The 13,497-nt window shown below is 39.4% G+C and overlaps 1 protein-coding gene across 4 annotated transcripts in view; it reads left to right on the top strand.

The window, feature by feature from the left end:
• inpp4b (inositol polyphosphate-4-phosphatase type II B) overlaps window positions 1–13,497 on the top strand; it is a 211,291-nt gene that overhangs the window by 71,125 nt on the left and 126,669 nt on the right. For 3 of the 4 annotated variants that reach the window (XM_058999293.1, XM_058999292.1, XM_034015249.3), the window contains one exon: window positions 8,684–8,763. In XM_058999293.1, coding sequence (XP_058855276.1) covers window positions 8,684–8,763 — 80 coding nt within the window. Of the gene's footprint in view, window positions 1–5,897; window positions 6,123–8,683; window positions 8,764–13,497 lie in introns of those variants that run through there. The other variant, XM_034907006.2, reaches the window with a different exon arrangement.

Here is a 13,497-nt window from a genome sequence, read left to right as displayed (position 1 = left end):
ATTTAGTTTTGCTCACTTTATCTTTCTACAAAGGGTTTCACTTATCCGTGAACCTATTTTTTTATTTTTTTAGGCAGTGCCTAACAGGTCAGGGCTATGTAACTGAAATGTTGGCTAATCAGTGTGTGTGTGGTTATCCTAGAAATCACGGAATCTCATTGCTTCATCTTGAAACGCGTTTCATTATTCAGTAAGTGCTCATACATTATGCCATTATGACTTGATTATCTGTAATGGCTATGGATTGTGAAACAATGGGTTACTGGCTGCCAGCATTGGCCAGGACTGACTTGTTCATAACAACTGATAAGGATTTGACCATTGGCCGGAATATTCAGTAAATGCAACAGCAAGCTACAGTATTGCTTTTGTAGTCTTTTTTACCAAGCAACCTGTAAGGCACTAACCAACGTGTAAAAACCACGCATTGGATTTAAGCAGCATTCATTTCGAGCATCTGCCGCTTGAAAGTGGTTGAGCTTTGAAGCAGCTTGAAGTCGGCTCTGTAAGATACTCAGGGGATTAACTTGCCTTTCCCAGTAAACGCTGATTGTATTGCAGCACAGCCTTATGAACTAGGAAGCAGTTGGTTAGTAATTTAACTTTACAAGCTAAATGCACAGATCAACAAGCTAGCTGGCAGATCAAGAGAGTGCACCCTGCAGTGCACATATTGTAAAACAGCTAACTGGCAGAATATCTGACACTTGTTGACTTTCGAACTTACAGTCATTGTTTCCTAGTGGATGTTTTTTCGAGTACTTCAGAAGCTTGCTGAGTAAGCCTTTACGTTGCAGAAGAAACAATTTTCCTTCTTTGTCGCTGTACTGATTGCTCTGGAGACTGGATGGTAAATGCTGTATCGATGATGATAGCCTGCCGCTGTCTATGTTTCTGTAAGACCGGATCTCCAGACGCTCAGGTACGGCTGGTTTGCATCATTCTACCTAAACAAGGACGTCTTCTGTATACTGCTGCTTACACATTACATACTGTAATACATATTGCATAAGTAGTGGTAATTCTATTTTGCCAAATAACCAGGGTCAGATGAGGTAATTCGGCACAGGGGGATTTAAGGACAATGAAAGCTGTGGTTAAACATTGGAAACGAATAAAAGTTAGGTACTGTTGTTTTGTTTTGTGCTACACATACTGTATGAAATGAGTTCAAATTCTATTCAACTATGGAAAACCATCTAGTAACACAGTAATACCTAAACTTTGTTTGGAAACATTTGGAAATTTTACATAGCTTTAGATTAGTTTAGTTGTGTTTCTATTTTGCCTGTAACTTTAAATGATAGTATATACAAATAAAAGTGATACAATTAGAACAGTTTGATTTTTTTAATCAGTGTCTTTCATGTTGTAATATTTTGAACACACTACTTGCCTATATCTAAAAGAACAAAACATCATAGTTACCCTAGTAGTGCTGGTTTTTTCTTCTTTTTTTGCTATACATAAACTAATAATGCATTGATCAATAAGAAAATGTAAAATCTTTTCAATATAAACTGAAGGTTTGTAATTATTCTTCATGAAAGGCTGTTACTGTCTCCACTGTTTCCTAACTTGCAATAAGGTCCTGTCTTTTCCAAATAACTAAATTTCATGCTGAATGACCTCCACCATAAGGACTCTCAGCTCATCCTTAGAAAACCTTTGTTATCCGTGTTCCAAAAGGGCTTTGCTGCCCTTCCTCTGACATATTGTTTTGTTTGATTTTCGTGCTCCACAAATCTCATATAGCGCCTACTGATCTCTGAACTCCTAACTCCCCTCACCTCTGGGCTGTAAGTGCAGCTGCTAAATAGTGATGCACAGGCAGGGCTCATTGTGACCCTCATTATCACGATTTAGCTCATTATTTGTGCATGTTGAGTAATTTGCATTGCTCTTAAGCTTACATATGCCGCAGTGCAAAATAATTGCCTGGCCGCTAGGCAATTTGGATTTTTTATCTGCAATTCTTTGCACTACGCCTATCCTTACATCAGCGCCTAAATGTACTAAACCTGTGACAGAACACAGGCCTCAGTAGCAACTGCTTTAACCTGTTGACCACCCTACTGTTCTGCAAAGAGGTTTATTCACATCCATCTGCCACTGTGATCAAGCTGAAAACCCTTTGAAATCTGTCCTTTTCTTTTCGATTTCTTTGTGTTTTCTGTTGTCATAACAGTCCATGCAATAAAAGCAACAAAACATGCATTGGAAATCCGTAAAAGTAGTACAACCTGTTCTATATATGTTCTTCGGTGGTCATGATTTTAGTGCAGGTATGACGGGTTAACTATATCTGTGGTCATACTGCATTCCTCATCGCAGAACTGTACAGTATTAGGAATCCTTTGATGACTGAAAGCTGGCTGACAGAGTCTGCTCAGTCTACAGCCACGTTATAATGTCAGAATGATGTAAGCATGGAATTATACAATGGCTGTGATGATCATCTACTTCTGTCTAAACCTGTTATTTTAGAATCAAAGGGGGTTGGAATGACAGCAAAGGAAATGAAAAGGTGGGAGGGGGAGGCCAGGTTTTCTCTTTCCTAGAACCAAAAATGATACAGTATAGATAAGTGACTGCTCTTTCGTAATTCAGTGAACTATGCACATTCTTAGTAAGTTCCAAGCCATCCTAATCATTTTGTATTGAAATGCATTTGACTGCTTGAATTGCAGTCTACCCATATTGTAGTCTGCATTAGTGTGAGCAGCAGCTTTTTATTTTTATTTCTCTCTGCTGGAAACATTCTCTGTAGGGAGTTTTTGTAGGATGGTGTGGTTTAAAAACGTGTTAAAGTGATGTTTTTTATAAACATATATCACATTTCGAAGTAAGAATTCTGGTATCTCTAAGTAAATGTTTATATCCTGCGAGGAGTGGCTGTTGGAGAAAATCTGAACCTAGCAGCGCTCTGGAAGACGCCCTGTTCCGCTGCCCTGTCCTCTCTCTACGTCCTGTGGGACTGGTCTTCTCCTCTCTCGCTCCTCACTCTTTTCTGTCCCCTCTGACCTCTCCTCACTCTCTGTTAAGACCTTTGAATTTCATGCTGTCCAACTAACCGCTCCCTGTCAACTCCTGCTAATTGTACTGTACTGTTCCCCTGGACCTCTCACTCACTTTCTCGATGAACTCGACTATCTCCTCTTCTCCCTCCCCTCTCTGTTTACCCCAGCTGTCCTGTTAGGTGATTTCAATATCCATCTCTCCAACCCCACCCACTCTGCCAGATTCCTTCCTCTCCTTCAACTTCGCTCTCTCTCCATCCCCTCCTACCCACAAAGCTGGTCGTCAAATGGACCTCACCTTCTCCAGGGCCTGCTGCCCCTCCACCCTCTCTGTCACCCCTCTGGACCTCACTGATCGCTATGTCATCTTGTTTTCTCTGTCTCTCCCTTCTCTCCCTACTCCACCTACCCCCACTGTCACCTCCCGCCGTAACCTCCGCTCTCTCTCCCCCTCTGTCCTTGCCTCCCCCGCTCTCTGTCACCTCCCTCCTATCGACTCCTTCTCCCAACTCTCTGTAGACTCTGCTACCTCCACCCTCTTCTCCTCCCTCAACTCCCTCTGTCCCCTCACCTCCCGACCTGCCCGGCCCTCCCCAACCCTGGCTCTCTTCTGTGCTCTGCTCAGAACCAAACTCTGCTCTGCTGAAAAGAAATGGAAGAGAACCAAACTCCCTGCTGCCCTAGACCTCTACCGCTCCCCCCTCTCCTCCTTCTCCTCTACTCTCTCCTCTGCTAAATGCTCCTATTTCCAATCTGTTAACCAATCCTCCACTAACAACCCCTGGAAACTATTCTCTACCTTCTCCTCCCTCCTCAACCCTCCCCCCTCCTCCTCCCTCCTCTATCTCCTCTGATGACTTTGTTTCTTTCTTCTCCTCTAAAATCTCTGATATCCGCAAACTCTTTAACATCTCTCTCTCCCCCACCCCCTCCCGTTCCAACCCCAACACCCTCTGTCTCACCTACTAACTCACCCTCCTTCTCCTCCTTCTCTCCCCTCTCAGACTATGACCTCTCCTCCCTCCTCCAGGGCCACAAACCCACCACATGTGCCATGGACCCCTTCCCACTCACCACTTTCAAGCTGCTGCTCCTGCTGTACTCCCCTTCATCTCCTTCCTTCTCAACACCTCTCTCCTCTTTGGCCTCTTTCCCTCTGCCTTCAAACAAGCCTCTATCACCCCCCTCCTCAAAAAACCTACTCTCAACCCCACCTCCCTCCAGAACTACCGTACTGTCTCCCTTACCCTTCCTCTCTAAAACCCTTGAGCGGGCAATACACCACCAGCTCTCTGCTTTCCTGAATAACCACTCTCTGCTCAACCCTCTCCAATCTAGTTTCCGCATTGCTCACTCCACTGAAACTGCTCTCATGTTTGTCACTAGCTTGCTAAACTCTGCCCACGCTGTCTCTCTCTCTCCTCTGACTCCTCGATCTCTGCTGCCTTTGACACCGTCGATCACTCCTGTTCTCTCTACACCCGCTCCCTGGGCCCCCTCATCGCATCCTATGGTTTCTCATACCATTTCTATGCTGATGATGCTCAGATCTTCCTCTCCTTCCCCACCTCTGACACCACCATCCCCTGCCGTATCTCTACCTGTCTGTCTGCTATCTCCTTGTGGATGCACTTGCATCACCTCAAACTCAACCTCTCTAAATCTGACCTTATCTTCCACTCCTCATCTTCCCCCTCCCTCTCAACATACGAAAAATCCGACCCTTCCACACCAACTACTCCACATAACTCCCTCCTGGCCAGCCTCCCTGCGTCTGCCACCCATCCGCTTCAGCTCATCCAGAACTCCGCTGCTCGCCTGGTGTTTTCTCTGCCTCGCTTCTCCCATGCTACTCCACTGGCTCCCGATCACCGCTCGCATCCAGTTCAAGACTCTTGTACTCACCTACCGATGCCTTGACCAGACTGCACCCAGCTGCCACCAAACCCTCATCTCTCCCTACATCCCCACCCAACCTCTCCACTCCGCCTGCACTAGAAGACTGGTTGTACCTCCGCTATGCTCCCCTGCCTCCAGAGCCTGCACCTTCTCCACTTTCGCCCCGCAGTGGTAGAACGACCTTCCTACGGATGTCAGGACTGCCCAGTCCCTGACCACCTTCCAGCACCTCCTCAAGACATACCTCTTCAGACAACACCTATAAAACTCAACTCTTTCCTTCTGAACAATATAGCACTCTGCCTTTAATGCACTTTAACTTGCACATATCTTCTCCCTATTTTACTGTATGCACTTAACCCAATCTGTAGTACTTTGTATTTCATCTGCACTCATATTTAACCCTGATGTAACTATCAACACTGTTATCTCCTCTTGAACTGCCCCGATATCAAATTGTAGTGTGTTTTGTATTTGCTCTAATTAGGACTGGAGTCATTATATTTTGTATCTTGCTCTTAATTGTACTGTAATTTTTTATATGTATTTTTTGTATACAACTGCATGTCGCCCTGGGCAAGGGCGTCTGCTACTAAATAAATAATAATAATACTAATATCTGTTTGCTTTTTTTTAATGTGTCTGTGTTTGGTCTATAAATCATAGTCTGTCTTCTATTTTGGAGGACCAAGATAACCCCTTGTGGAAATTAAAATATTACTTCTCTGCTCTGTTATGAGGCATTTTACAATCTGATTATAAATATTATTTTTAATAAAAAATGACAAATGTTTAAATGGAAAAAAATAAAATAAAATAAATCCATGTCATTCTGCATGTTTCACACCCAAGCTTATTATGATGTGAATAGTACTCATTTTCTTTTTTGGTTCCACAGTTAGTGATTCTCCTCCTCTAGCTGTCTGACTGTGCTGTAGACAGAGGTGTGACTCCTGCTGGCTCACAACAGCAGCAGCAGCACACAGGGTTACAAGCAAGCAAGCACAGGGTTTTTTTTTCAACACCAGCAAAGGCAACTCACATGCTGCGGTTGTTAAAGGAAGGAAGGCAAAAGGATGCATAAAGCAGAACAGATACGCACTGAAAGCCAGCAATCTGATTCTTGAAAAGTCTGTGCCAGAGAGGCAGCAGTAGCAGCAGCTGTGTGTGTGTCTCCTTGCCTATGTGAAGAGCAGTACCCGAGTAAGTACTCCAGAGCTTTTGCATGCTGCTTTGTGATTAACCCCTCCCTCCTCCTCAGGTTTGTGGAGATTATGCCAACCTCTCAAGTACATCATAGCACTCTGCAGCACCTGAGTAACTACCTATAGGGAAATGATAAACAAGGCTGGAAAATGAGATGCCCCGATTACAGTACCACTGCTTGCTATTACAAGCCTTCAAGGTTAGGAGTCAACCTTGGGATAACGCTGTGAAAAAACAACTGCAGTAAATATTGACAGAAAGGGCACTGCTTTTAAAAGCCATGGACTGGAAGATTTATTTTAACTCAGAGAAGGAAAGGTGTTTTGTGGGGCTGCACTTTCATTCTGTACTTCAGGTTTCAATTTCACTTTGTAAGCTGGAAAGTTAAAAAAAAAAAAAAAAAATAAATAAATACTAAATCCGGACATCATTTTCAAGAGGATTAATAGGTTCATTGTGGTCATGTTAACGACAATGTGATGATGATATACAGTACCTCCACCAATTGCACTGCCGATACTTAGGGCAAAACAACTCCTTTTAGCTGTCTCGTTTGAATAGGATTAAGGTTAAATCTTACCCACTGTAAAGTATCTTAAGATGCAGTGTGCAAGGGTTACAATGGGAAGCTATATAGTTCTATAAAGGAAACATTCTGAAATGGTCTTTTTGAAAGTTTCTTAAACAGGAAGGCCGTTTCATTTTAACATGTTAAGAGCTCTGATATGCCAAAGCCCTGCTCTTTACTTAGTTAACAATGTGAATTGACCTGAACACTTGCTTTTTTTATTTCAGTTGTGGAACAAATGTGTTTTTAACAGACTGTCTTTTTTTAAGGTTTGTGATATTTGTGTTAGCGCCCATAACTTCTACAATACAGATAACTGCATTAAAAAAAAAAAAAACTTGACATTTCAGTTCATTGAATGTGACATCCTGTGAACTGAATGGGTAGCCTGCTTTTTGTGAGCTGCACAAAAATATATATTTACCTTTTTCAAATTAGAACAGCAGTTTATTTATGGTAATGAAGTCCTTATAGTAATTATGCAAATTGATGACTCGGAAGTTATCACATCATTTAACATGATTGCATGTGTAATTAAAGCTGAGATACACATTAATGTATTGTTACTTCATGATTAATTGCTATTTGGTTTCAGCAAGGATAGTTTAACATAATAGAAATGTAATAATCATGATTGTGATGTATGTTCAGTGTTAACATATTTCATTTGTAATGAGTAGAATTAAATATAATTAAAATAAACATCATTAAGTGCTATTCAGTTATAGCCTTTCCCAATTCCATTGTCATTGTACTCAGTACCATAGTTACCATAGTCATACTGTACATCAGAAAATGTGTGTCCATCAGTGGAGCTGTTTTTACGGTTAAGATAATTGCATTAGAACTACCTTTATTCAAACTGCACAATTACATGAAAAGTGAGAAATGACGGGGGGGGAGGCACTTTCCTATAATTGCAAATGTCAAGACAACACAAATTGCATACATAGGAGCAGATTGAAGATTGTAGCAACATGTGCAAATATTAATCATTTGGAGAGTCAGTGTGCATCTTAATTGGAACATTTTTTTTAATTCCATTTGATTTAGTTATTAATTGAAGGAATATAAAAAATACATCTAACATGGGAGTATTCGTGGAAGGTACAGGATTGTATATGAAGCTGTCTGATGAAAGAATAACTTATCCAGGCTCTCTTGTGAAATGGCACTTGGAGAGAGTAAATTATTCATGGGAGCAGCAGCAGCCCTTGTTGGTTGTTCACATTCTCGTTTGTACTTACATGCATACATGTTTATGATAAAATACTGGAGCAGTTATTGCTATTACAAGCCTTCAAGGTTAGGAATTAGCAGTTTGAAAAGCAATCGATTTTGGTGAAGCACAGCTGGCAAGCTTATTTTGGATTCCTTAATTATCCTGTTACTGATTATTATCCAGTTACTGATAATATAAGACCAGATCATGCAGTGTTTGTATTTTTATTTTTCTCTGTTTTTAAGACGTCCAGTCTATACTATTTTAAACCCCTTCCTGCTGTTTATGGTACAACATTATCCCTTGGCTTACATTATGTTAAAAACAAATTCTCTGGCAACAACAGTTTTTTCAAATGCATTTTTTAAATGATTCCCAGTAGTAAGACGTATTAAAGAGCCAGTATACAGACATAAGGGCAACTGTTTGTTCTTTCAACCATTCTCAATGTAGTATCAAGAGGGTTCATGGCAGGACCTGAAACAACAGCAGACTTCCAACAGGGACTATGGTGCATTAGTCATTTTTGCATCATTTACTTTATGTAGCTTAAGTTTTACTGCATTTTTCAATTGTTACATCTTTGGGGGATCCAGTTATACCATAGATATGTACAGTATGTTAGGCTGTTTTCTGTTTATATAAAAAAAGATCAGGTTAGGTTGATCCAATTTAACACTGTACTTCTTTCTCTGCTAGCTCAGGTGGATTTGCTGCCATTTTAGCAAAGACCTTCCCTAACTAATGTATTTTCTTTGTGGTCTACAGAGAAGCTTCCTGGGCTGCACAACATTTTCAGTAGGTGATCTGGTAAAGTCCAAGGATCAGCAGTTAACCCTTAGCCTCAGGTAAGTCTCTGAGCCTTTTATTTTCTCCTATATAAACCCTCTATGACATTTTGTGGAAGACATATCTCACAAATAAGCCTTTCACATCAAAAATAGCTAACCGACCTCTTTGTCATCCAGCTATAATCACAATTGCATCAAAGGTGCCAATTATTTTAACCAGCTTTCTTTATTGCGGTTCAGCACTCAATATTGTCCTTCACTTTCTTTTCTCCTTCTGATCCTGTTGAAAATTCCTGTCATAGCAGATAGTGTAGCAGTATGTGCTAATCAGATATAGAAAATCTAATTCTTGCCATATAGGTTTTGCCAGAATTTTTATGATTTTGTGTTTAAAATTATGGACAGAAAGAATTATGGACATAGTAAGCTTTTCTCAGCTGTCTGGACTTGTTACAGTATATACTGTATTGGTGCACTTTAGTGTGGTTTTGCACTACTGCAACCTTAGCTTTTTTCTGTGAAATTGAAAAACAAATGCTGTTAATGTTAAGAACATATAGCTGCTCAAATTCATTTAAAGGTTGTAACTGTAAATAGAGTGTGTGCTGGAATACAGGGTTGGCAGGGAGGACCATAAGAGTATTTAAAGGGTTAAACTGCTGTAATGATCTAGCAGGAGAAATAAAGTTAAGGAATGTGTATCTTAGAAAGAAATAGGCTCCTGGTCACCATAGGCCTCTGAATAAATAAGACAGGCAAGCATAGATACATCAGGTTCTCAAGATCGGTTGTTGCAAAAAGAAATCATTCTAATTAGGAATAGTAAGAAATAAGAATACACAGCTGAGGGGTTTTAGCTATAAAACGCAGAACTTTATAAAAAGGAAATTCAAAACTTTCAACACGACTGCTTACTAACAAAGCACAACAAAACATGTTTGCTCAAAAGCATCTATGTTATAAAATATAACATAAAAATGGAGATCTACTGTACCTGTACTTGCAGATTCCATATAATAATATCATTTAAAACCATGGCTGATTCCAGAATCAAGCTGATAAGAGATATCAGTAGGAGACCGATAACGGCAGAAGCAAACAACAAAGGCTTAACATTGTCCGGCTAGTTTGCAGTTAACTTTTTACAAAAGCAAAAAACGATAACGTGCACTTGTAGAATACTTGATTTCTTCGAATATTCAGACTCACCCCTAGCAGTGAGCTTTAGGCCTTAGGGAAATGGTACCAGAGTTCTAAAAAAAAAAAAAGAAAAGTTCTCGTTAGGAGGATTTCACTTGCCACTTGCATGTCCACCTACCCTCTCCAGCCTGAGTCTCCATCCACTGATCTGCCAGGAAGTTAAGCTTGTGCTGATGGTTTGTGATTGTTACTACATTACTTATTTTATATATAAGCATATTCTGTAAATATAGTAGACTCTTGCTAAGTTGAACCCTCTAGTCCAAACGGACCTATAATTCAACTAATACTATCATAATGACATGCATGCTTAGCAACCCTGTGTGTGTGTGTGTGTGTGTGTGTGTGTTTTATTCAAATGGTTATTCCTGATAAAGTTTAAGAAACAAAGGCTGGACAATTCATTTTTGGTATGGTACTAATTATGGCCAGTACTCCGGACAACACATTGATCTGAACAGGGTGCGTTCCTAACCAGTTTTGATTAGTGAGAGTTCCAAGTACAGTAGCAGATTATTTTTTTCTTTCTGGTCTCAGCTCAATGAGCTGCAACTTAATGTAATTTGTTATCAAATGGCCCACCCACTGAGCCACCTTGTCACTAGAACAACAGATGCTGTATATTTATGTTGGATATTATGTTATATTATGACAGCAATTGCATTGTAAAGTAGTCTTTTGGTTTCCATTTAGTTGCAATTTAGAAACTCATTCTGCAAAACAGACCAGTAGTGGAAATGATGCATTAAAAGGTTCTGTCAGATTGCTTTTAAGAACTAACAGAGGTTGTTGTGACTATGGATGCCAAAGACACTGAGAAATAATGCTTTTTGAAGTCACCCTATCTGGACTATATTATTCTTTCTGGAATTTTAGGAAAATGTTAATAAATTAAGAGCAGGACCTGTTTCAAAGTAATGAGCCGTGAAGTGGTAGATGTAGCAGGGGAAGAAAACATTCTGAAATGCCCAAAAGGATTAAAAAAAAAACATTGCATTTATTTAAAAAAAAAAGAAGAAAAGACATGTAATGTTTTAATGACGTGCTTCTTACAGTGGTGTTTTGGAAAGGGTTAGATGAGTTACTGTGAAGTAGGGGTGTGTCTGAATATTTGAGTAATCGAGTATTCTAAATAAAATTACTACGCAAATACTTTGATCGAGTTTTGAATACTCGTTAATTTCTAAAACAAATGGAAAAATGCACAAACTTGGCATAGTATTTTTGAAAGAGGACGAAGTTAAAAGTAATTAGCTACTACAATTGTCACCTCACTAATTGACAGGGAGGCGGGCGGCCGTCATCACCTAGCTTTGGTATTGGTTAAGGGAGTATATACATGAGCAGTGAAAAAAGTTAGACAAGACCACCATGCAATGTAATATCTGCAGCAGAAGTATTTCATATTGAATATCAACGAGTTAAATGCTCAGTCATCTAAAATGCAAGCACCCATCTGCTAATTTGGAAGAAAACACAGAATGTGGCCAAAAAACAAACAAGCATCGGATCTTTTACTGTGCGCAGTTGTCGGCGAAGTGATGAGGCTCGGGCTGGGAAAAAAAGACGATGTTAGCCTTTATTTGAGTTCTGCTGTTATTGGTCTCCTACTGATATCGGCTTGATTCCGGAATCAGATTATTATTGTTATTTTTTAATGATTATTGTATTTTGGAATCAGCAAGTGCGGGTACAGTACATCTCGTTTTTATGTTATATACTGTATTATAGCATAGAGTTTATTGAACAAACATGTTTTTTTGTGCTATGTTAGTAAGCAGTCGTGTTGTGAGTTGTATACGAGTCGTCAAAGGGTGTTAAAAATATAGTTGAAAGTTTTTGTAAAGTTTGCATTTTATAGTTACAACCCCTCTGCTGTGTTTTCTTACTTCTAGTTGATATCATTTTTTTTTTAAACTTTAAATACATTAGTAGATGCCTTAGATGTGTCTTCGCTGTTACTGTTGATGTATTTATCTATGCGTCCCTCTGTGTGGTTGCTGCTAATACGTACTATGGACCTGTTACTGTTGAGTAATTAGAGGTCGAGTATTCAGGTATTCGAAACTTTTATTCTCGGTATATTTAATATCTTATTCGAAATTCCCACCCCTAGTATGAAGCATGAAGCTGACTCTATTGAGGCGAAAGCCAGCTTCAACTCTGCAAGCTTTATGTGGCTGTTTCATTGACAACCACATAAACCAGCCACTTCAATGTGGTTGAATGCTTTTTCTTTTCAGGTTCTGTTGTGAACCTGAACAGATCTTAGTTTACACTTCTTAGATGAAAATTATTGATCCCCTCCTCATAAGTTAGTTGTGTCTGGCTTTGAGGAAGTATTGCTTTTTTATCATGAAATAAAAGCAAATCACTCTACACAGCCTTGGGTGTTTTAAAATGCTTCTTTTTTTCTTTTTCTGATGAACAGCTCTTTATGACACATTCTGGATCACTTGTTTTCCTGAACAATCAAATAATACAATGTTTGCAGTCGAACTAACCCTTCTTATATTTTACCCTTTTTTCCTGACAAATTATTCTTTGTCATGAATTGAATAAGAGTAAAAACCTAAACTTTTTGTCATTCTGTTCTGCTCTTCAGAGCTGTATACTCCTGGGTGTATTTGTTAAAAAGAAAAGATCAATCATTTTTAAATTCAGTAATCTGGGGATATTTTGGACTTTGTTGAACATTGGACAGAAATGAAAAAAAAGTTATTTTTTGCAATAAAACAGTACGTTTTACTTTTTAAATATAAACAAACTATACATCGTTTTAAAGCCCTGGTTTTTAGCTTTCGAATGAACAGTTTAGTTTTATTGTATTCTTGGGTTTACTTACCCTTTTTGTATGATTTGTGCGAGGAGTGAAAGTGACTATACAAACATTGTGGTCAAACTTTCATCTCTACAGCCCAGCCTGAAGCTTGCAGGCAAATCTGCTCTCTATTGTCAGAATCTGCACAAATCACTGATTTGGAGACATATTCTAATCTGTAGCCTTTTCCATGGCCAAAAAAATGACCTGTCCAGCGTTATTTCCAAGTAGTGCGACTTCTTTGGGGTAACTCTGGACAGAAATAGTTCTGCATCTGTACCAAGGATAATAAAATTATTATTATCCTTGATATGTACTACGTTACTATACCGCATGTCATGTGATTTTCATCTCGTCACGTATCATGTGAGGGTGTTAACATTAGATCTCGCATTAAGAATTTCTGACTAGGAAATCCTCATCGCTGAAGGGCATTAGATTGCAGAGATGGTAGAAATGGTTCAAGTATATAAAAGAAAACTTGGTGCTCGAAGCTACCATGATTATACGGAACTCGCCGAAGACGCGCTGTCCGGTTTGAAGAAGGCCTGTTGATCACTCAATGTTCAGTGAAACTTAAAAAAAAAAAAAAAAGAAAAAAAAATAGGACCCAAATAGTTGTTTACAGGTTAAGATTACTCAGTTTATATTTGTTCTCTACAGCTTTTTGAGTAATGAAAGCAAAAAAAAAAGCAGTTCAGGGGTTTAAAGTTCTGCCTGCACAGCAATTGATTTTTTGGCCAAAAAGCACAATTTATTTTCTCCTGTGG

The sequence above is a fragment of the Acipenser ruthenus genome, chromosome 2 (assembly GCF_902713425.1).
Source record: "Acipenser ruthenus chromosome 2, fAciRut3.2 maternal haplotype, whole genome shotgun sequence".
NCBI classification, from domain to species: domain Eukaryota; kingdom Metazoa; phylum Chordata; class Actinopteri; order Acipenseriformes; family Acipenseridae; genus Acipenser; species Acipenser ruthenus.
The sequence above is the reverse complement of the archived record's forward strand: the minus strand, read 5'-3'. Positions and strand labels throughout refer to the sequence as shown.